Genomic DNA, 23,887 nt, shown 5'->3' with positions numbered 1-23,887 from the left:
TTTTTAAAAATCTCAAACATTATTTAACTAATATGGTACGACCCCAAGTTAGTCTGAATGAACGAGATTTGGTTGAGTTGTTCTGGGATATGAATCCTAGGTTCTCTCCCTCTATAATATGTCCTGTGAGCTTATCACAGAGTCAGAGCTGGGACCTCAGTTTCCCCTTATGGGCATCTTTTTTGGGAAAGGAGTTCTGACTGAAACAGTTGTAAGGAGAGAAAGCAGGGACACGAATAATCTCAATGTAGAAATAATAGGAAGCATGGATTTTTCTTGGGCCTGAGCAACTTGAGGGGATATGAAGCACCCTGGCTCCGAGTTGTATTCAAATTGACCACTAATGATGCCCATGGGACCCTGAAAGCCACCTGTATTTCCCTAGTAGTTGTATTCCTGATGAGGGACGTAGGAGAAAGTCATTTCCCCATTTTATGAGTTTAGAAACTGACACCCAGAGAAAGACAGTGACTCAAAGGCAGCCATTTGGCGGCAGAGTTTCTGGATTCCCTTCCTCTACAGATGCTCCCCTGGGCACACTCAACTCACGTTTCAGCTCCAGCCCGTCCACCTCCATTTTGCTGCGAAGCTTCAGCTGCCCGCTGGAGTTTTTGGTGGCCCCAAGAAACTCATAGAGCAGGTTCTTCTCAGATGGCCATACAGACTTCGTGGATGGCAGGGCCATGGACATGGAGCCTATTGGGTCACTGCAACTCTCCTCACCACCAGTGTCCTTCCGGCTCTGGGGCCACTGACTGAGAAAGAGGCTCTCTCGACCCTTGGTTGGATCCTTGGTGCTAGGGTTCCATTCTACAGCAGGAGAGAAACTGGGTCAATGGCTCTGGAAGGCCAAGTGCTGGATGCTGGGAGAACCCTCTTGTGGACAAAGTGATAGGTCCTCCCTAGCACACACCTGGGACTCAAAGCACTCTGGGGCCTCTCTGCCAGCCCAACCCAGTCCTACTCTTCTCCCTGGAGACTTTGTGGACCATTGCCCATTCCAATCTTCCCCTCTCATGCATGCATACATGGATCCATCCACCCTCCATTTGCACCTTCCTCCCTTCCATCCATCCATTCTCCCTTTCTTCCACCCAAACTTCCTTCTTCCCAATTACCTTTCTTTTCTTCTCTTCTTTTATTTTCCTCCTTCCCCTTCCTTCCTTTTTCCCTCCTTTCATTCCTATCTTTTTTCTTTCCTCACTCCCTCTTTTTTTCCCTCTCTTCTCTCTATTCATCCACAGTGCCAAACCTGGATACAAAGCTGCCTTCAGGGGGCCCCTGGCTTAGTGGGGGAGACACACATTCCTGCAGAGCACATGGTCTGCACCGAGGTCCAGCCCCTCACCATGGACTCTGCTCCTGCTGTGCCACTCGCTCATGGGCAATGCAGCCCGCCCGTCAGTGCCGGGCCCTGACCTGAGTCCTGAGGACACTGTGATGAGTCAGAGCTAGACTCAGCCCTGCAGGAGCTCACAACAAGGAGGGAGAGAGAGACAGACCCAGAAATAGCTCCAGGACAAGACAGATGGGGACCGTGAGGTGACAGAGGGACACAGTGGGAGAAGAGGGTGGCTGAGACGGCTTCTATCTGAGACGGTCAGAGGGTTTCCGGAAGGAAGTGGGCCTTCAGTGAGGCCTTGCATGCAGGAGTCTGGAAAGGTGGCACTGCGGGAGAGGGCGTCAGGGAGACACGATGAGTCCCTGCATGGGGATGGGGCCAGGCTCAGGTCTCCTGCCAAATAGACTGAGTGGACTGCCAGCGTGAGGATGCTGCCCGGACCATTGTGGAACCCTCTACACCCGTATTTCCTTTTGAGCAAAAGGAACTCATTCTTCAAACAAAATTAACTAAGGTTGAAATTATATACATGGGGGTTTGTTTGTTTTTAAGGCATTGTCTGGTTGGAGTAGTGCTCCCCACTCCTACCCCAACCTGGAGGTTTTGCAGGTCTCCCTGGAGCTTGGCTGGGAAACGGCCCTGGACAAACAGCAGGTGCCCTCAGATCGTTCCCGTAGTGGCTGGATCGGAGGACCTGAGCCCCGTGTCACCTGTTGAGAGTGGATCTGATCCTACCAGCTCTTGCCCCCACCACAGTCCAGTGGCCTGTGGCTGAGTGTGGACAGAACTGGGCCTGCCCTCCTAGTGCCATCCCAGCCAAGGAAAGAGTGCTATAGTCTGAGCCAATTTAGGAGAAAATGACATTTTTAGCAAAACATGTCCCTAGAGTCTCTTCCAAGAGTTTCTCTGGTTGCCAAGTTTAGCCCCCAGCCAGTGTGCTGAAATAACGGTACCCACTAATAATAGCCCTTTCCCCAGAGACCCACACACCTGCAGTCTCTCACCCATCTCTCCCATCGCCTTGAACACACTTGCCACTCACTCAGCTCCAAAGCTCCCTCTTCTAACATCTGTGTACACAGACATACAGACACACATACACACACACTCCTGCCTGTCATTCCTCCGCCTCACTCACACGTACACAACTACGCACACAAGACACACACATTCAGATGCACTCACACCCGCATTTTTTCTAGCAAGCGTACTCACATCTGTAAAGTTCCCTTTGGCACACCTGTGCCCACACATCTATACACACAGACACACACAGGTAGCGGGCACGGTGGGTGGGAAAGGAATACCTCCAACCCAGCGGCCCGATCCGTCAGGGAGCTATCCATACATCCTTTCTGGAGAAGGAGATGGCAGGAAAGTCCCACCCTCCGGGCAGGGTTCCACCCTCACACGCACAGCCCATGGCTCCAAAGAGGCCACTGGCTCCCAGAGACTCTTCCTAGGACCCAGAGTCCAGCTTGCTGTCCCCAGCTCTGATTTCTCATCCTTCCGATAATGCTCCAGAACACAGAACACGCACCTATTTTCTTAAGGAGAGGGATCTGAGCCTTCCCAACACAGGGATCTCAGCTATCCATCCACGCTCACAGCCTGGGGGTAATTTTTCTTTTGGTTGACAGGGGTATGGTCAACTCTCCTAGTAACTGCTGGCTGTGGGCAGATGCCACTGCCATCAGTCTGCCTTGGAACCGTCCAGTCTGAGTGGCTGGATCAGAAGGGGCACAAGATGCAGAACCTGGGAGTGGGATGGGGGGGAACAGTCCCAGGGAACAAGTCCAGAGCCAAGAGTCTGAACTAAACGTGGAAGGTTTGCACATTCACTCCCAGGGCCCAGAGCGAGGACCAGTCCTCATGGTCAGAATAGGTGCCTTTATCGGAAGCCAGATGACACTGTCTGCTAATCAAATTTCCCTCCTATCTGGCTTAAGGTCCCCATGCTGCAGTTACAGCTGGGGTAAACGCTTCCCTCAACGTACTTTGAGTACCCGGATTCAAAAAATGAGCCCGTTACCAAACGTGCCTCTATCTCCCCTCAAAGTGCGCTGGGATCAAGGCCACCACGTTTGCTTAGACAAGCTGTGCCCCATACACGGGCCTCCAGCAGAGGGGGCCTGTGGGTGCAAAAAGCAGGCTGCACTTGAGGCCCACACCCACCAGAGAGACCACTGCCCCCCACTCTGCACAGAGATGCCATCTGCACCTGCTGTAACCCTGATTGGCTTGCTGGTAAGTCCCTCCCTGCAGGCTCATCTACTGGCCCTGCTCCCAGGCCCACTCACCCATCAAGAGGTGCCCCTCCATAGCAGAGTCAGCCTCGGGCTTGGAGCAGATCTTCGCAAACACTGGGAGCTGCCTCTTCTGAGGAGGGAGCTCAGGGAGCTTCTCAGGGGGTGTAGACAGAGGCGGAGGCGGTAGCAGTAGGAATGGGCCCAGCCCCATGGGCTCCCTGGGTCCTGGGCCACCGAACATGCTGTTCTGCAAGAAGTCCTTGATGACCCTTGTCTCCTCCAACACCATCTTGTTGTCAGGAGCCTTGGACGTTTCTGTGGACTTGAATGGGAACTGAGCCAGGAGCTTGCCGATCTCTGAGTTAGAGGCACCCAGGCTGTGGCCCCCATCTTCTGTCCCCTTGACACTCTTGACCTTAGCAGCACGCAGAATTCCCGTGACAGTAGACATGACAGAATCACAGTCCGGCCGGCTGCTGATGACAGACATGGCCACCTTCGGCTCAAGAAGCGTATCACCAGCAATGATGGAGGTCCCCGGGTACTCACTGCTGTCCGCCACCGGAGGAGGTATGAGAAGGCAGGGAGCCAGCTGTCTGGGTCCCTCGGGAGAGGTGCCGGGGGCCTCCAGCTCCTCCGAGCTCTCTGTGACCAAAATGAGGTGCTCTTTGGTCAGGCTTAAGAACTCCTGCTCCACCAACAGGGAGATCTCATCTTTATCACGGCTGAGCTCCAGAGCTCTGCAAACGGGTCAGAAAGACAGGCAGCTTTAGTGCCAGCTCACTAGGGGTGGCTCCGTGGTAGGGCCCAGGCCCCAGGGAAAGGGGAGGAAGAAAACAAGTCTCCAGGCCAAAGAAATCTACTGCTTTCTCAAGACAGAAAATGGACAAACAGTGGGTTCCCAAGAGGTTTCTACACATGCCAGCACCAAGAGCACAGTTCTGGGAATCGGGACACCTGGGTCCTCTCCAGACACTATGTCTTGCTGAGTGAGCTGAGCCTTAATTTCAATCCAGCCCTTCCTGTTTGGTTGTGCCCAGGACCTGAAACAAGGAAAGACCAGCTGCACAGGGGTCAGGAGTGAGCCGACAGCTTTGAGCGTAGAGGCCAGAGTGCTGGGGCTGAGCACCAGGAAGCCCAAGACTCACTGCCCCGTGGCAGGGGGAGGGAAGGGACTGTGGAGTGGACAGCTGGACTCACGCCCTGCCTCCCTCACTTCCCCACTGGGACCTTGGGTAGGTTGCTTAGCATCTTGACACCCTGTCTCCTCATCTGGTTAACAGGAATATCATAGATGTACAAAGCACCGTGGACAGCATCTGGCACAGAGTAAGGGTGACACGAGGGTGTCTACACCTGTGTCAGCTTGGTTGGGCTCTGGATCCTGGAGTCCATACCGCTGCCCCGTGGCTACCCATGTCCCCCCCGGTTGGCATGGCCCTCCAATCAGATCACAGTCTCTGGGCTGAGCCCAACTTCCCGTGGGCAGCTGCAGTTGCTTGGTCCATGCACTGATTCACATGCATCTCCCTGTACCTACACACTGGCCCCTAGCTGCACCTCACACAACAGGATGGCAATCCTGTTGGCCTGGCTTGTGGCCCAGCCTGCCGCACTAGCATCTTTGGCAAGGGGGCATCTTCCTCCCTGGCACTCCCAGAAGGACCATGACTACCTAGCTTAAAACCATCTGCTATCCATATTTGGTGGGCTCCCATAAGAAGTGGATGAGGTGCTCTAGAAAGAGCATTCTGAAAACTTCTCAGTGCTCTCTCCTGGGAGAGGGCGGTGAAGACAATGAAGGGGCAATGGGGGGGTGGGGTGGGAATGAAAATGCCTCATGAATGGAGCTCTGCCAAGGGGGACATCTGGAGCACACCCCTACTCTCACAGTTCATCCTGAGGGCTCAGTGAGTCCCACAAACAGGGACTATGAATGTTCCCAGCAGGGATGTGGCTTCCTGGTAATGCTCTTTGTATATGAGCACATGCACGCTCACCCGTGTGCAAGAGCAAATGCACGCACGTGTGGGTGTATTTGACGCATACACACGTGCAGGCACAAAATGTCTCGCATGTTCCCACACACAGAACCAGGGGGAAAGTCACTGCATTTGACAGCCAATCAGAATGGACATAGGCTACAGTCCCAGAGGCTTCCTCTGTGCCAGGTATTACCCCCTTCGTTGCCAGGTCTTGATGAGGCCCAGGGGGTTGTAGCAAAGTCGCTGGGTGGCCAGGGTAAGTGGGAAACATTGGGAAGAGCCGAAGATATGGGAGTGCCTCACTATTCTAACAACCGAGACAGCCATGCCCCCTGGTCACCAGCTGTGCACGCGGCCTCAGCAGACTTAGAAGCAGAGAGAGGTGCCAGGAAAAAGCAGACTCTGGCCAAACGGGTCTGGGTCTCAATAGGGCGCTAGTGCCTATTTCATGCCAGAGCCCAGAACCTCCAGGCCTCCCCTGTAGCACGGGCGTGATACCTGTACCGGCAGTAATGGCATAGGTCTGAGAACGTGGTGAGGTGCCCAGTGCTGGCTGCAGTGGGAGGGTCCTGGGAGCTCAGGAAGGTGGTGTGGCTGCAGGGAGGCTGGGCCATCTTCCATTCAGGCTTTCTTGATCCTTCCATGCTCTCTCCCCCCCTCCTCTCTGCCCTCTCCCATTCTCTTCCTTTCCTCCGTCCCATGTCTAGACTTTGTCTATAAATAGGCCCCACTCTCACTGCTGTGTCCCTGGGAACAATCAGAATAAAAGAGGCTACCAATCTGGGTTTTAGACCCCCTTCTTCTTCTTCATCATCATCCTCAAAGGGAACAGGTGAGTCCCGAGTCACAGACACCAGACATTTAAAGGACCACTTTTTGACTCTCCCCTCTACAAAGCAAGCTATATACCAATAGATTTTCTAGAAAGACCTACTACAATGATATCAATTTTAAAACATTGTGATAATGGTATTGTGGTTTATGCTTAAAAAAAAAAACTGAGTCCTTATCTCTTAGAGATACATACAAAGTGTTTACAGATAAAATTATGTTTAAGATTCGCTTTAAACTTAATCCAGCAGGGTTGGAGGGGAAGATGGCAGGGTCATAGATGAAACAAGATGGCCACACATTGGCCATCACTAAAACTGGGTGACTGATAGGTACATGGGTTCATCACGTGCTATTTGCTCTACTTTTGGCTGTTTTTTTTTTTAATACAAGTGTTAGACATAGATACACATAGAAAAAAGTCTCACCACTTACTTAAGGCCAACTCTAAGGAGAAGTCGAGGCAGATTCTAAGGTCCCCTCAGGACCTTGGGGTCCCTGAATCAAAACCCACCCACAGATGGTCCTTTCTCAGCACCTGATAAGACACTCCTACCTCTCCCCAACTCGGAATACAGGCAGAAACTGAGTATGAACCCCTATCCTTTCTCTGGATACATCACAGCGGTCACGGGCCTCTTAGGAAGCTGGCATCCCCAGAAGGGACGGCACAGTGCCAAGAATGGAGGACCCACTCTGCTGTGGGCCGTCCATGTACCCCTGAAAGGCTCCATTCTGGCTGTGGGCCTTCCACGTACCCCTGAAAGGCTGCCCCCGGGCACCGAGGCTTCCCATGGGCCTCCACAAACCCCTATTTCCCTTGCGTCTGTCATAAATCCACTACAGAACAGACAGGAAGCCAGGCATCCACATACATGCTTGAATTTAATCCTCTCCACATTCCTCAGCAATAAACAGCATCATCCCCACTTTATGAATGGGAAAAACTAAGCCTGAAAGAGGCCAAGGACCTTGTCACCTAGAAAGGGTGGGGATGCCAGTGGCTCTGGCTGCCTTTGCTGCCTCCTCCTACTGCATCCGGCTTCCTTTCCAGGGTCAGTTATCCAGCAAGGACTCCTACTCCATGGCTGGGCTTCGTTCCCCAATCTGAGTGCGATCAGGGCCATTGTTGGTTTCATTCCATCACTCCAGCCTGTGGAGGATCATCGCAGTGAATCCTGGGTCTGTCATCCATGGCATTAGCTGTCCCTGACAGCTCCATTTCAGCTGCATGTCTGATGAGCACGTCTTTTGGGTCTTCCGCCAATTTATGGATAGAAATGTTGAAGGGAACAAGCCCAGGGCCAAGCCTTGGAGACACTGCCGGATACCCTCCCTGCAGCCTGACAGTAATCCTGGCTCAACACTTTGGGGGAATAAATCAATCCAGTCACTATCGGCCCATCTCGACTTCTCCAAGACAGCCTTTATCAAGCACCTCGCTGCAATCAAGATTCATCGCACAGTTACAAGTCCCTGATCAAGGGTCTTCCTACCTGCCCCCTCCACTCCCAAGAAAACAAGATTCATTTGCTCTTGTTTGTTCTAGAAAACTGCATGCCTGCAGAGTTAGGACACTCTCAGAACTCAGATCAATCATTTCTCTGTTTATTAACCTCATGTTTAAGCCTTAATTTCAATCCATCCCTTCCTGTTCGGTTGTGCCCACTTAAGTGTTTATTTTCTTCATGGTATTAACCACTACCACACAGCATCTTTTTTTACATCTCTACTTCCCACAACAACATAACTTCCCTGAGGGCAGGAACTGTATCTTGCTCAGCACAGAGCCTCAAGGTCTAGAGCAGTGCCTGGCATACGACTCCAGTTCATCGAGAATTTGTTGAATCAATGGATGGACTAGCTCATGAACTTATCTTGACATCTCTTGGAGCTCTTGACATCAAGAGCTCTATTGCCAAAGACTTCCCAGTTCCTTCCACTGGTTGCAAACTATCTTGCCTTGGTTCCATTTTCTAGCCCCCACGACTAGCCTGGCAACCCTCTAAGCTGGTCAGATGATACTAACCACATGCTCAGCCCCACCCTAAGAACTCCCCACCTCTGCACAGTGGTCCCACAGCAGACCCCACACAGAGCCCGCCTGATCTTCGCAACCACCATGGGCTCCCAGAAAGATTTTTCATTCTCCCCAGGACTTTGCTGGGTTCACTGTCAAGTCTGTTCCCCTGCATTTCCTGGAATCTATCTTTTCTTCTCTCTTCCTAAGAAGTTTTGCCGATCCTGGCACCTCTCCCATGCTATTTGCTTTCTCCTTTGAGTTGGTAAAAACCATAAAATCTGCCACAGACTGTATCACAGTGAATCACTCAGGGAGGCTAACTCAGCTCCCGGGCACTGACAAAGAAAGAAGTCAGGACTGGTGCCGTGGCCCCAGGGGCCACCGCCACCTTTGTGTTGCCTACCTCCAGAAGTGACAGGTGCCTGAGTGAGTGCATCACGTCTGCATTCGCAGGGTACAGAGTCATATAAAAATAAAGGCTATTGACTGGTTGGCACCCCTTCCCAGAATAATGACTAAGCAAGCACACTGTTAGCTCCCAACAGCGGTTCTGTGTACATGATAACACAGAGCAAAGATGAAAACTGCTATTCAGCTGAGCCAGACAACAGAAAAATGCAAGCGGAAAATTGTTAGTGCTACAAGAGGACACCAAAACAAATATTTTCTTCCCACCGTGGCATTTCAGAACGACGACAAACACAGTACCCAAGCCCAGCGCCCAGGCAACATGGCTGACTGTGACTGAAGCAAGTGAAGGGCTCCAGGTCTGCCACAGACCTGAGCCTGAGTGACGGTCCCTCTGCAGACCGACCTCATTGACTGTGGATGAGGTTCTGACTTCCCTACCTGTCTGCATGGCTGGAGCAACAGAGCCTAGCGGCCAAGAGCTCAGTCCCTGGAAAGAGTCAGAAATGGGACTCAAACCCTCACTGGTTAATGGGGGCCATACCTTAAGCAAGCTGGCTGACACATCTAAGCCTCAGGTTCCAGGCTCAACGAAATACTAAGAAGGTTTAGCACTTAATGGAGAGCTCGCAAACCAGCCAGGCACTGTGCTAGGCATTTTCCACGCAAAAGCCTCATTTTAATCCCCACAACAGCCCCGGTGGGGTAGGGTGGTAGACCGATTACAGTGATACCCCCATTTTATCATGCCTTCCTGTATCCAGGCCCTTTGGTAGACCCCACCCATCTGGGTTCAGTAATAAGCAGAAATACCTAGGAATAAATTTCACCAAGAAGGTGAAAGACCTGTACTCTGAAAACTATAAGACACTGATGAAAGAAATAGCAGATGACACAAATAAATGGAGAGGTACACCATGCTCAGGGATTAGAAGACTTAATGTTGATAAAATGTCCATACTACCCAAAGCAATCTACAGGTTCAGTGCAATTCCTATCAAAATGCTATCACATAACTAGAACAAATAGTCCTAAAATTCATATGAAGTCACAAAAGAACCCAAATGGCCAGAGCAATCTCGATAAAAAAGAACAAAGCTGGAGGTATCACGCGCCCAGATTTCAGACTATACTACAAGGCTATAGTAATCAAAAGTGTATGGTACTGGCACAAAAATAGACACAGAGAGCAGTGGAACAGAACAGACAGCCCAGAAATAAACACACGCATATATGGTCAACTAATCTATAGAAAAGAGGCAAGAGTGTACAGTGGAGAAAAGACAGTCTCTTCGATAAACGGTGCTGGGAAAGCTGGACAGCTACACTCAAGAGTGAAACCAGACCACATTCTTATACTACCTACAAAAATAAACTCAAGATGAATCAAAAACTGACATGTAAGACCTGAAACTGTAAAACTCCTAAAAGAAAACCAGCAGTAAACTCTTGGATAACAGTCTTAGCAATATTTTCTTCATTGTCTCCTCAGGCAAGAGCAACAAAAGCGAAAATAAACAATTGGGATTACATCAACCTAAAAAGCTTTTGTACAGTGAAGGAAACTAACAAAATGAAAAGGCAACCTACTGAATGGGAGAAGATATTTGCAAGTGATATACCTGATAAGGGGCTATTATCCAAAATGTACTGAAAACTCATATAGTTCAACATCAAAAAAAAAAAAAAAAAAACCACCAAATAATCTGAGTAAAAATGGGCAGAGAATGTAAATAGACATTTTTCCAAAGAATACAGATGACCAACAGACACATGAAAAGATATTCAATATCACTCATCATCAGGCAAATGCAAAGCAAAACCACAATGAGGAATCACCTCACAGTTGTCAGAATGGTTAGTATAGAACAGACAAAAAATACCAAGTATTGGCGAGGATGTGGGGGAAAGGGGACCCTCATGCACTGTTGCTGGGAATGCAAATTGGTGCAGCCACTATGGACAACTATGGTTCCTCAAGAAATAAAAATAAAAATACCATCCAGTCCAGCAATTCTACTTCTGGGTACTTACCCGAAGAAAATGAAGACACTAATTTGGAATGATATATGCCCCTCTATGTTCATTGCAGCATTGTTTACAATAGCCAGATTACAGAAGCTCTTTAAGTGTCCACAAACAGATAAATAAAGAAGATGTGGTATACACACACACAACACATACACACACGAAGATTACTCAGCCATAAAAAAGAATGAAATCTTGCCATTTGTGACAGCATGGATGGACCTAAGGGTATTATGCTAAGTAAAATAAGGCAGACAGAGAACAGCAAATACCGTAGGATTTCACTTACATGTGAAATCTGAAAAACAACACAAATGAACAAACAAAACAAAATGGAAACAGACTCATAAATAGAGAACAAACTGGTGGTTTTCAGAGGGGCTGGGGGAGGAAGGAATGGGTGAAATTTGTGAAGGGAATTGAATTAAGAGGTACAAACTTTCAGTTATAAAATACCCCCCCGCAGTACAGCTTAGGGACTGGAGTCAATAATACTGTACTGTAATAACTTTGCATGGTGACAAGACTTATGGTAATCATTCCATAATGTATACAAATGTTGGATCACTATGCTATACACCTGAAACTAATATAATATCATACGTCAACTCTAGCTCAATAGAAATAGAATAAAAATTAAAAACAAATTATATTTTATACAGAAAAGAAAAAGGAATAAGCAGAGAGTGCTTGGACATTAGGGCTTAACCTCTTGTTTCTCTCGGGACTTAGCAACTTCCATGTGAACGAGTGCAGGAGAGCCTGCTGGACGATGACACAGCCCACAGAGGGAAACCCCAAGGTCCTCCGGTCGGCCTTGCCCACCTGACTGCAGATGCAGGTGAACACGAGCCACGTGCGGTCAGGCCCAGCCCCTTGCAGAAGAACCATGTGGCTGAACCCAGGCCACATTGCTGAGCCACAGAAAAAGGAGCTAAGTACAGAGTTGTGGAGTGGAGCCATTGAGCTCTGGGGTGGTTTGTTGTATGTCAAAGGCTAACTGACACAGGGAGATACAATTTTCCCAGATTTTAAAATGAAGAAGCAAAGAGACAGAGAAGTTAGGTAATTTTCCCAAGGTCACAGAATTAAGAAGTAACACAGTGGATGCACTCAGGCCATCTTGCTCAGATGGCCACTCTTGTCACCACCAGGCCATACTGCTCTGAAAACCAAGAGGGGGATGCTGCGGGTGGGAATTCTAGGGGCACGTACCCAGGTTAGGAGAGCAGAAAGGGCCTTGTTGAGGAAGTGTCATTTAAGCTGGGGGAGAAAAGACACAAGTGTGTATTCAGGTAAATGATGCAAGGAAGAGCTTTCCAGATGCCAGGAACTGCACGTGCGAAGTCCACGAGGTGGGAAAGGGCTTGGTGCATTGGGCAGGACCGATGCTCAAGTGCCTGGGGCTCATTAAGGGCAGGGTCCCATCAGGCAGGGTTAGAGATAAAGGCAGGAGGGGGCACCTGCCAGCCTTGGAGTGATACTAGGGGACTTGATTCTAAAGGCAAGGGAAGCCACTGGGGAGATTTCACCAGGCAGGTGCCAGGCTGTCGTTTCCCCAGACCAGATGTATTTCTCCCAGGGATCAGCCCAGAGGAGTGACAGGAGGGGACAAGGGCCCGAGCCAGGATCTATGCTGTGTCTTCTAGGTGCCGGGTGTTATACTTGGCACTTGTCCCCACAACAGTTACAAAGGATAGCTAGCATCTTCATTCCCAATTACAAAGAGGAAACTGAGGCTCAGGAATCTAAAACGTAAATTCAAGTTCACCCAAGAGCATAAGTGTTGGAACAGGATGGGATCCCAAGTCCATGTGGCTCCAAGCCTCTACCCACAGTCACCACTTCACATTGCCCAGAACAGTACAAGTGGGACACAGAACAGGGCCTTTGAGTTCAAACCCCAGCTCTGTCCTTTCAGCAATTCACTTCCCTTCTCTGCGGGAGGCTAGAGGCCAGGGAGCCAGCCAGGAACTAGGAGGTGGCAGAAGGCAGAACTTGGTGGGCAGGTGAGAGGTTGCAAGTGGGGATGGGGAGGAGACACCAAAGGTCCCCAGCAAAGAGAGGCCCTCATCGTGGAGGCAGGGGCTCTGGCATACAGCCTGGTCCCATCCCTAGTGGGCACCACCCTTGCTTGACCGAGGGTGGTGGACGTTTCTGGGTCTTCCTGTCTGCATGAGGAGCAGAGACTCATTTTCTGTTGCCTTGGCATATTCATCACAGCACCCAGGATGCCCCACCCCACATGGAGGGAAGGGACACGGCCATCTTGGTCAAAGCTGCCTGTGTCTTCATCCGTCTTCCCTCTCCAGGTGTAAGATTCACTGAACCGCCCTGGGGCTCCCTCCTCATGCACACGCCACAGCCATGCACACACACACCAATCCATGTGTACACACAGACATAGTAGTCATGTACACAAACACACTATAGCCATGTACACATACCCAGGTGCACACACCCACGCACATAGCCATGCAACGACCATACATACAAGGCATGTGCACACACACAACAACCCCACACACACGTGCAAACACATGTACATCCATCCACATTTGTGCAAATACACCTCACCCATGTGCACTTTCCACACCCACCACAGCCATACACATATACACCCAACACACACACACACACGCACACACGCGCACACACACACACACACACACACACACACACACACAAACACTGCCACAGCCTTGGGGAAAACTGGCAGGAAGGAAAGGCTTGAAAAGGAGGGTGGATTCCACCCATCACAACCCAGGGTCCCGGGCTCTGAAGGGTCTCAGTTTGGGGCAGAGGGTCACTTGACGGAGGCTGCAAATCTGCCATCCCAGCTCCTGTGCAGCTGGGTCCCAAAGGTCCCTGGAAAGCCGCTGAGCTCTGTCTGTCTGGGGAGCGCAGGGGGCCCGGGTGAGGGCCTTTGGAAAGCTGGCCTCCACCCGTCCTTCGCTCTCGGGCTGTGGGAGGATTAAGTGAGAAGGTGAATGCGAAGCACTTGGTAAACTGTAACCAGCGCTATGCAAATGTTAGCAGCTCAGACCGACGGAGAGAGAGAGCCGGTGGTGTGGGAGAGCCAGCCAGCGGGCTACGGGCGGGAGCCCTGCTGACCCCGCGCTGCCCAGGGCCCGGGCTGGTGGGGCTGGAGAGTGGCGGAAGTCGCTGAAACCTTGTCATCGGCACTGTGCGGATGGCGATACCACCTGGCGTTAGAGGAGGCAACCCTGTGAAATCCCTCAGCTGCCCCGATGCCGAACCTGGACTTCACGTCCCTCTCATTTCTTCGCAAGGCCTTCACGTAGTAGACTAGAGCCCATTTTTTATGACGTCCTTGGCACACACTTACAGCTCACTCAATAAAGCTCAGTCTCCTTCCTTCACGCGCTTCTTTGGAACACCTCCTTCTCAAAGCTATGTCCCTTTTAAATCTGAGGAGCTGTCATCTTTCACCCCCAAAGTACCTGAGAACTTTCACACATATGCACAGGAGTCTGGAAGAAAACTGTTCCAAATGCAGATCCCTGGGCACTCGTGGGGGGATGGCAGTTCAGTTGGTCCAGAGGAAGGTCTAGGCATCTGCGTTCTGAGCAGGTATCCCTCGGCTACCTTCTGTCTCCGCCCCTCTTGGTTTTGATGCAAATGAGGTGGGAATTTCCTTCAGATACCTTCCAGCTCCTCCCTGCCTGTCTCTTAGGGCAGTTGGGACAGAAAGCCAAGAAGGCAGAGCGAGACACCTCCCCCCCACTCCTCCCCACTGCCCCTGGAGGGGACAGGAGGGAACCGGAGAAGCTCAGAACCACCGGGAAGCAGGCAAGGGCGGGGGCTGGCCTGGGACTGAAAGGGTTTGGGGTGGGGGCACTCATTGGGCTGGAGATTAAGACAGGAGATGCTGGGGAGTGACTACAGCAGTAAAGGAGCTTCGGCTACGGCTGCAGAGCTACAGAGTGATTCGTATTGTTCAAATTATCTTTAAAACTTTTCATTTGAATCTGTTTAATAAGAGAAGGCTTACCCTAAGGAAGAGGTATTTTTTTAATGTGACTTGGGAGCTGAATTGGAAAGAACGTTGCAACAAAGATATTAAAAAGGGGATTAAAACAAACCACCGGTGGCCCATCTCTGCAGGCTCCCACAACCTGCGACACAGCTCCTGAAACCATAAAATTAAATTAAAAAGGGGGACACAGGACATGGGACGTTAATCGTGATTCATCTTCCCTCTGCTGCTCATGGCTCCTGGTGCTAAGCAGACACGGAAGAGCTATCCCGATGGGATCCCGGTGTCCAGGAAGGAGCTCAGGTCTCGAAGCCTCAGGGGGTTTCTAGCTCTGCTTCGCCCACTCCTAGCATAGCAGGAGGACTCTGGGCAAGTTGCCTGGACTCTGAGCCTCAGCTTCCTCATCTGTAAAATGGGAGTGATATTGACCATCTACTGGGAAGGGCTGCTAAGACAACGAGATACACAGAAAATTAAAATATAGAGCCTGGCATATATCAGATGTTCAAGAAAACATTAGTTCCTCTCTCTGCAGCTTAAGACAGAGGAGGGAAAAACCCTGCAATGTCTTGCCTTATTGATATTCTGTCCTTGGGTCACTCAATGCTTCCTCTGATGACTGTGACCCATTGCTTGGATCCTGGCCACCTCTGGGCTTCACGCTCTCCTTGCAGTGGCATTTTTATGGTTCATCCATCATTCACTTCCTCATTCATTCATACACACCGCATAGCAGCCACCAAGTGCCAGGAACTCAGCTGGGCACTGGGAAGACAAAGATGAGTAAGACACAGTCCTTGCCCTTAAGAAGCCATGGTCAAGTGGGGGTGGAGGGCTTGTTGCCACAAGGCAGTGTGCAATATGTGCCTGATGATCAGAAACCTCACGCCAGAACCTCACTGACAGATCCCATTGGGATGCTGTGGTATCCTCCCGTTCGGCCGATGGTCAACCCAAGAGCTGAGCCCGAACCAACTTTTCCATTCCATCACCCTCATATAAAAGCCATATGGTCCTTAGAGCTAGGGAAGCACTGGTCGTTCCTGATGATCTCTCCTGCTTTCTCTTATTAGACGATACAAGTTATAGAAACCAACTGCTGTGTTTCCACTATTTGTTCTGGCTGCCAAGAATCCCAAGGCAAAATGCTAGCCTCAGCGGAATAATTTCCATTAGTTGAGGTTTTCTGGTCTAAGTCTCCTCTCGCCATACCGTTCTTGATTACTTAACGCCTGTTATTTTATCTTTGATCAGAACAATAATGGTGATGATGATGATGGAAAATAACTTGGGAGCCCTTATCTTATGCCAGGTGCTGCGTGAGTTTTGCATGCACTCTTTCATTAACCTCCAAAAGAATCCTTTAAGGTGGTTCGTCACTAAGACATTTTCCATGTTTCAGAATGAGGAAAACGGGGCACAGAAAGTGTTAGCAAGTTGGTTACAGCTGAGAAGTAGGCAGGGATTCTAATCCAGCTGTTGCCTTATTTTGTTTTCTGAGCCACCTTTAAATTCAGGAAAACGAGAAGGCATACGCTTTATTTGAATTAAAAGGAAGAACATGGAAGAGGGTGGAAGAAAACAAAATGTTGAATGGGTGAGCGGTGAAAAATTCAGAAGATGACATACTTATTCTAGGTTTTTAAGGATGGATAGGATTTCAACAGACAGAGATATGGAAGAAAGGCATTCCTGGTAGTGGACTGGTCTGAGCAAGAGCAAGGAGATGTGTGGCTCATCTTGGTTTACAGAGAGTTTGGAGAACAGCAGGACATGCATCTAGACATGAAGGCAGGGCCAACACAAAGATCCTTGAGGACCAGGTCAAGGGGTTCAGAAGACCATGAGGGGAGCCATGGAAGATTCCTGAGCAACACTGTTGACATGCTTCAGGAATATGAAGCAGATGAAGGGTGAAGGACATCTAGGAAGGAAAGAAACCAGACACAGCAAGATAAGATGTTCTGTAAACGGCAGAAGAGAAACCAGCAGAGAGGCAAGGAGTCAGGCACCATCATGAAGACGACTGGAAGAGGGAAGGGGTGGGGGGCCTTGAACCTCTGGTCTGCTATTTCGTGCACTAATTCACTTGACAACCAAGATGGGGGGGTTGTCCACGTGACTGGGGTCATAGCAGTGGCTGAGACCCAGCCCCAGGAATCTTAAGGGAGGGAGAGTCTTAAGTGTCCAGGAGAAAAGGATTCTAACCTGGGGCCCAGGGCATCTTTGACATTTGCAAAGTATGAAAGGATATAAGGATATATTCTTTTAACATTTTTAATGTTTATTTATTTTTGAAAGAGAGAGACAGTGTGTGATCGGGAGAGGGGCAGAGAGAGAGGGAGACACAGAATCCGAAGCAGGCTCCAGGCTCTGAGCTGTCAGCACAGAGCCTGACACGCGGCTCAGACTCACGAACCATGAGATCTTGACCTGAGCCGAAGTTGGACACCTAACCAACTGAGCCACCCAGGCACCACCCCCTTTTATAAAAAAATTTGTTTAGGGGCACCTGGGTGGCTCAGTCAGTTAAGCGGCCGACTTCGGCTCAGGTCATGATTTCGCGGTCCGTGAGTTCGAGCCCCACGTGAGGCTCTGTGCTGATAGCTCAGAGCCTGGAGCCTGTTTCAGATTCTGTGTCTCCCTCTCTCTGACCCTCCCCCGTCATGCTCTGTCTCTCTCTGTCTCAAAAATAAACGTTAAAAAAATTTTTTTAAAAATTTGTTTAATGTTTATTTATGTTTGAGAGAGAGAAAGAGACAGAATATGGGGGGGGGGTGCGGAGAGAGAGAGGAAGGAGTATTCTTTTTAAATATTTAAATGGATTTCCTTTCCTTTATTAGACTTTTCTTCCTTCTTGGGTCTGGTTCAGAGTGACACCCACCAAAGCCTGACTCTACAGACCAAGTTCTGTCTGACTTGGGGACATGGGAAGTTTCCGGAGTGCTGCCTGAGGGCCTGGAAGCAGCCAGAAAAGTGAACCACATCCAGCAAGCTCCTGGCCACCTTTCTGCTCTCCTCCAGCCCCACACAGGATATGCCCTCAGCAGGGAGCTTCCTATCCTTCCCAGCACTTGCAGAATGCTTTCTGTAGGCTACTCCCTCTTTCTTCTCAAGACCCAGCTCAGGAGACACCACCATGGAGATCCTTGCAGTGACAATCCTGCCATCCTCTGCCCCCAAGGGGCCGTCTCTCCATCCTTCATCCCACTCACGGTGCAGGGGTCTTGACTTTCCTTCCAGCTCGCCTCCCGCAGCCTCCTCCAGGAAGTTTTCCCCCAGCCATGTGCTCCCACAGCACTGGGACTTCACCAGCACATTAACCGTAATACGTTGTGATCTGCCTTCCTCAAGACACCAAAGGTCCCTGAAGTTCAGTCCCCATCTTTCCCACCATTGTATTTGTTTCCACACTTTATCAGCATGCAGTAAGTGCACAATAAACACTATTGAATGTCCTTGCTGTCAGATGTATCTGGGTCCCTCCCAGCCACCGGAGTGGGAGCTGTTTGAGAGCAGGGCTCCTGTCCTACACATCTCTGTACCCGTGGGACCCAGCACCGGGCCTGGCACTGAGAAAGCGGCGGTGAGTGTTTGTTGAATGAGCCTGTAAACGAAGGAACGAACAAATGCTCCTTCTGAGTCGGGGCAATGGACTCAACAGCAAATCCAAAACTCCACTCCGAGGCTGTGAAGTTTCAGTAACGAGGGGAAAGAGTGAGAAAGTAATCCTAGAATATGAGTCAGTAGTGGTTTGCCACGATTCTCTGAGCCCAAGTTTAAGTCTAATTAAAAGATAACTGAGTAAGATTCTGCAGTTTAATGAGCACTAGACAGAGTTATTGATTTCTGCCCCAAAGCCCATTTCTCCTGTTTCTTCCCCACCTCAGTAAATGGCACACTGTCCAAGCAGTGGCTCAGGCCTGAGAACCTCAGGTTAGCCTGGTCATCTCCGTTTGAGTGTCCCCAAACCACCAGCAGGTCTGGTGGCTCTTCAGAACACACACTGACTCACCTGCTTTTTCCATCTCCAGTGCACTCACTCTGATCCAGCCACCACCGCCGTGGCACCTCACCTGGACTACTGTGGCATCTTTCCAAGGTCTTCCCACGTCCTCTCTCAGGCCTGCACACCCTCTCCACACAGCAGCTGGAGAGGTCTTTAAAAACAAGTGAATCCGCTCATGCTACACCCCCTTCTTAAAATCCTCCAAGTGTGCCCCATCACACGGAGAATCAAGTCCGAACTCATTACAGTGATGCCCCAAGCCGCCTACACCTTGCCGGCCTGCCTTGTCCCATGTCCCATCATACACCTGCCCCTGTCCCTCTCCATGTTCACCCCCACATCGGGTTCTTCTTCGTAGCTGCTCTCCCATCTGCCTGGAGGCCCTTGCCTGGATTTCACCTGACTGGCTCCTTCTCTGGATATAGGTTTTACATCCCATGACCATCTCTCCTCAGAGAACCCTTCCCCCACCGCAATCTATCCAAGGGTGTTTTCCCTTGACTTGGTTTTATTTCCATCAGAGCGCTCTTTGCTATCTGAAATTATTTTATGTGTTCATTTTTATGTGTTTGGTTTCCTCCCACTAGATCACCAGTCCTTTTCACATACTGAAACTATCATACTCTTTTATTTACTTGTTTTGTTTCTGTCCCCTTCTTGAATGTAAGCTCCAAGAAGGAGAGCCTTATCCAGTTCCCGACTCTATCCTGCCAGCACAGTGCCAGGCACATAGTTGATGCTTATTAAATATTTGTTGAATGAGTAATAGAATGAAGGAGTGAATGAACTTTAAATGTGTCCACACAATGAAGCTGGCTCTTAGAGAAAAGTAAATGTGGCATCAATCACCATTACCATGAATACAGAATAGAAACAGGGAAGATCCAATCCGCACTAACTGGATCATACCTGGATTACTGTACTTGATTCTGGTCACTGCACTACCACGAGGACCAGCAGTGCGGGCAGGAAACTGACCAAGTTGGCACGCGAGGGGAAACTTAGAAGACCAGAGATAATCAGTTGTAGAAATAAGAAATCCTAGGAGGAATAGTGTTGCCATCTTTCAATATCTAAAGAGCTATTGAGAGAAAGAGGGGATTGATTTAGTTTACAGCCCTAAAGGCAGAATCCAGATCTATGGGTATTAGTTTGATAGAGATAGATTCGGCATAGGAAGAAAACGGTCTTTTGACAGCCAGCATTCATAGTAAGGGAAGGGACTACCTCACAAAATGGTGAGCTTTCCATCTAAGAAAGTGTACAAGTGGATAACCAGTTGGAAAGAACCTTCAGGAAGAGATTCAAACAGCAGAAGATGGCCTCCAATATCCCTTTCAACCTTGAGTTGTCTGGAGTTTTATGATATGTAGGGATTGAGTCAAGAAAAAAGATTCTGGCTAACAAGAGTTCTAGAACTTACTTCTCTAGTCACCCTGATAGCAAAAAATATCACCAAAACCAGGTCTACAAATTAAGCTGTGGGAACACTAGCTGAGAGGTATCTCGTGGGCTTGCAGCCATCCCAGAAACATACCGTACAGCTCACTGAATTTGAAATCTGTTGTCTATGTGTGACCATTCAGAACACTGGCTGCCAAATATTGTAATGATCCAAAAAGATGCTTCCATTTCCAGGGGAACATAGACCACACTATCTATTGCACAGTAGCTAAGAATGAACCTGGGTTTGCTTTCTGAAACTCCATCGCTTCCTAACTGTAGGGCCTTGGGCAGAGAAACGAACCCCTCCAACGCGTGACCTCATCTGCAAAAAGGATTTCATTTAAAAAGCGGGGAGGGAGGAATCCAAACAAGAATGGCGCAAATGTGGTAATTAATGGGGCTCTGTGACAGACACACAGACATTCACCACACTATTCTATTTTATGCATGGGAAGCTGCATAATAAAAAGTAAAAAGAGGGGGAGTCTGAAATAGTACCAACCTCATGTAGTAATTGCAGGGCTTAAAGAAATCATCATCATCATTATTATTACAAGGAATTTTTACAAATCCTAGTTATTACCGTTATTACCGGGAATGTTTAAATATCCCATTTAATCATCCCAACAGCCCTCTGAAATGGCGGTAATCATCTCCATTTGGCAGATGAGGAAACTGAAGCTCACATAAGTTAAACAAATCCCGCAGCTGGCACAGGGCTGCAACGCGATCTGAAACCCAGTATCTGACTCCACCATCACAGCTGCCTTGATGTCAAGAATAGCTCCTCGTGTTCTACTTGGTAGAGATCTACGCGGTTATGACATCGCTTATGCATCTAAGGCAGTGGTTTCCCAGCTCGGTTCTCAGTAGCAGAACCTTTTTTTTTTTTCTCCCCAAACGCAGCTTTTACTCAGGACTCCAGGAAGCAAAACCCCAAAAAGCCAAACAGCCCTGTCTGAAGTGGGGATGGGGGCCCAGCAACCAGGCCCCTTGATTCGAGGGTGGCCCCTGAAGCACTCTGGGGTCTGTGAGCATAGTGCGAAAAGCCCATATTTTGAAGCCAGCGACAGCAACAAAACCCCTGAACTCTGAGAATTACATTTAAGGACAGCCTTCTTTGCATAATGCAGCTTTCAGTTTCCTGTCTCTATCACGTGTGATCCTCATTATCGACTCCGTGGTGGACAAGGCAGGGCACATCACCCTTAATTTGCAGATGAAAAAATCAAGGCCAAATGGAGTTAAGCAACTGGCCAAAGGTGCACCAGTTCACTTTTTGGCCAAGAGCAGACTGGAAGTAGAGTCTGTCTCCATTAACTCAGTGTGACCTGGCACAGAGGGTGCCATCTACTGGAAATTGCCACTGACCCTTGGTCCACAAAGTGGACAATCAGCTTCTTGGCCACTGAGAGCTAAGCACAGCCCCAAGGGCCCCCTGCCAAGGCCCTGTCCCAGAGCAGATGGCCATAGGCAGGGGAGAGGGGCTCAGTGCCACTGGAGGGCTGGACAGCAGGACTTTGGCTATAGACAGGCCATTCCCATCCCAGCCATGTCGTGCTGAGCACAGGGCAGGGTACTCAATAATAGCTAAAGAGCGTTCCACCTTCACCTGCAGCCTGAAAGGGGACAGCAGGTAGGGCGCACCTGGGTAGTGGTTATACTTCACCTTTCTTCCTAGCTCTTTCATAGAAATCCCTGAAACCAGACACATTTGATAATTGCCTAAATTATCCCCCACTCTAGCATCTCTGAGCTGAAGAGGAACATGTGTTGGAACAGGCGACACTTAATTATCACTTAGTCTTTAATTAGCACTTAATTATTAACACTTAATCCATCTGTAAAATGGGGACACTAATACCTGCCTCACAGGGACTCTGGGAGGATTAATTAATGTTTGCAGCCCACTTGGAAGACGCCAAACATTGAACAAGGGCTCAGCACTGGCATTAATGACCATGGTGGTTTACTTGCTTTTCCTAATGAGCTCTCCCATCTTCCTCTCCTTGCGGATATCTGTCCCCAACAATATCTGCCCGCCTTTGCCCTGGTGGAGAAACATTTAGCTCTGTGTTTCCCAGACACAGGATTTCCCATCCAGGAAAAGGGCTATTTACAGCCATCTTCCCGCACTTTAATTTTCTATTATGTCCTCTGAATATGTCAATGCCTTCCCAGTAAATATTTTGATGTGCGCTCTTGCAGCGGCTTCTGTGGAGGCTGAATGGGACAGCTGCTCCCTGTATTAGGGAATTCCAGATGTGGTTTTAAACCACCAGACTCATCCGTGCCAATGCGTAGCCTTTGGGGGTTGAGAAAGGGAAGTATCACCCAGTTGCTTCCAGGCAAAGCCACGGGCATCTAACCTTCAGCCCTGGCCAGTGTGGGTTTCCGCCTGTGCAAAATGAAAAATGTCCCCGTAGTGGACTGATAAAGGGGCAACAGAAATCCAGCCCTGGTCTGGCCCTGCACCCAGTAAGTCCAGGACCCAGTCACCGCTCTTATAAAGACTGGACGAAGGACCACAACAGATGGAGGGAAAGTATACAGCCTTTACAGTTTAACCAGACTGAACAATGGGCCAGAACATTCCCCCAGAAGGTCCCACTTCTGCTCTTCCCTCCTCCCTTGGTGCCAGCTACATAGGGGGACACTCACTCTTCTTGGAAGCCGAGCCCGTTGTCTCTTGGAGTCCCAGTCATGGGGGCAGACAGCTGTTCCTTTGAGGTCCTGGGCTGCAAGGCCTCGGGCAGGCCTTGAACTCTCTTCCAGATTTCGTGGCAAGTCTTGTCTAGGCTGTCTTGGGGTGTGTCCTGGTGGATCCAGATGTATCTGGGGAATGGGCCCAGGGCGGAGGGGCGCTTGGCCACCAGGGCCGAGGATGAAGGGAGCCCATTCCCACTGGCCATCCTCCTCCTCTCTTTCCGGAAGCTCCTTTGTCCACCCAGGGTTCCAAGACAGGGGGACCATCCACCACGGCCCCTCATTCACCGGAAGGGGAGAGGAGGAGGGGCAGAAGCAGGTCAGTTCTGTCTGGCTGTTCCTCCAGCAAGGTGACTATGTTCAGAGGCCTTCGATGTGTGTGTGAGTGGTGGCTGGAGGGCAAGTTTCTTCTGGGGAGGGGGAGCTTAGTTTGCTTTGTTTTGATTTGCTCTCTCCTGACTTTTGCCCCCCTCCCCCTCTCCCTTAGAAGAAAATATTTGAAAGTCAACAAAAACCAGTAGCTTAGTAACCGTGGAATCCCCCTGAGTTCAGGAACCAGGCGCCTGGGCGGGCAGAATGACATCTGGGAACAGCTGGAGGGGGAGGGCGCCACAGTCCCTGGCACACCCCCGTCATGAGGCGCCCCCTACACCTTGCGGAGCCTGTGGCTCAGCCCATTGTCGCCCGCTAAGCCGCGCGGATGGATGGGCGACAGCCCGGCACTGGGCACCTTGCTAGGCGCCGTGGGGGCGGGGACCCGCCATCAGCTCCTCAGTGGGGCCTTCCCAGGGAGCCCTGCGCACCGCCGGGGGCCAACGGCCCGCCGGCCCCGCCTAGCTCGCCCCTCTGCCCGCCCGCGT

General features: G+C 50.0%; 1 protein-coding gene across 1 annotated transcript in view; it reads right to left on the bottom strand.

The window, feature by feature from the left end:
* Positions 1-23,311, bottom strand: part of CC1H1orf94 (chromosome C1 C1orf94 homolog) — a 37,141-nt gene extending 13,830 nt beyond the window's left edge. The window contains exons 1-3 of the mRNA XM_030326207.1: positions 22,983-23,311; positions 3,643-4,331; positions 550-810 (exon numbers count right to left, since the gene is read on the bottom strand). Of these exons, the coding sequence (XP_030182067.1) occupies positions 550-810; positions 3,643-4,331; positions 22,983-23,311 (1,279 nt within the window). The remainder of the gene's footprint in view (positions 1-549; positions 811-3,642; positions 4,332-22,982) is intronic.
* Between the last annotated feature and the right edge of the window lie 576 nt (positions 23,312-23,887).

The sequence above is a fragment of the Lynx canadensis genome, chromosome C1 (assembly GCF_007474595.2).
Source record: "Lynx canadensis isolate LIC74 chromosome C1, mLynCan4.pri.v2, whole genome shotgun sequence".
In the NCBI taxonomy this organism is placed as follows: Eukaryota; Metazoa; Chordata; class Mammalia; order Carnivora; family Felidae; genus Lynx; species Lynx canadensis.
This window is presented reverse-complemented; position numbering and strand designations above follow the sequence as displayed.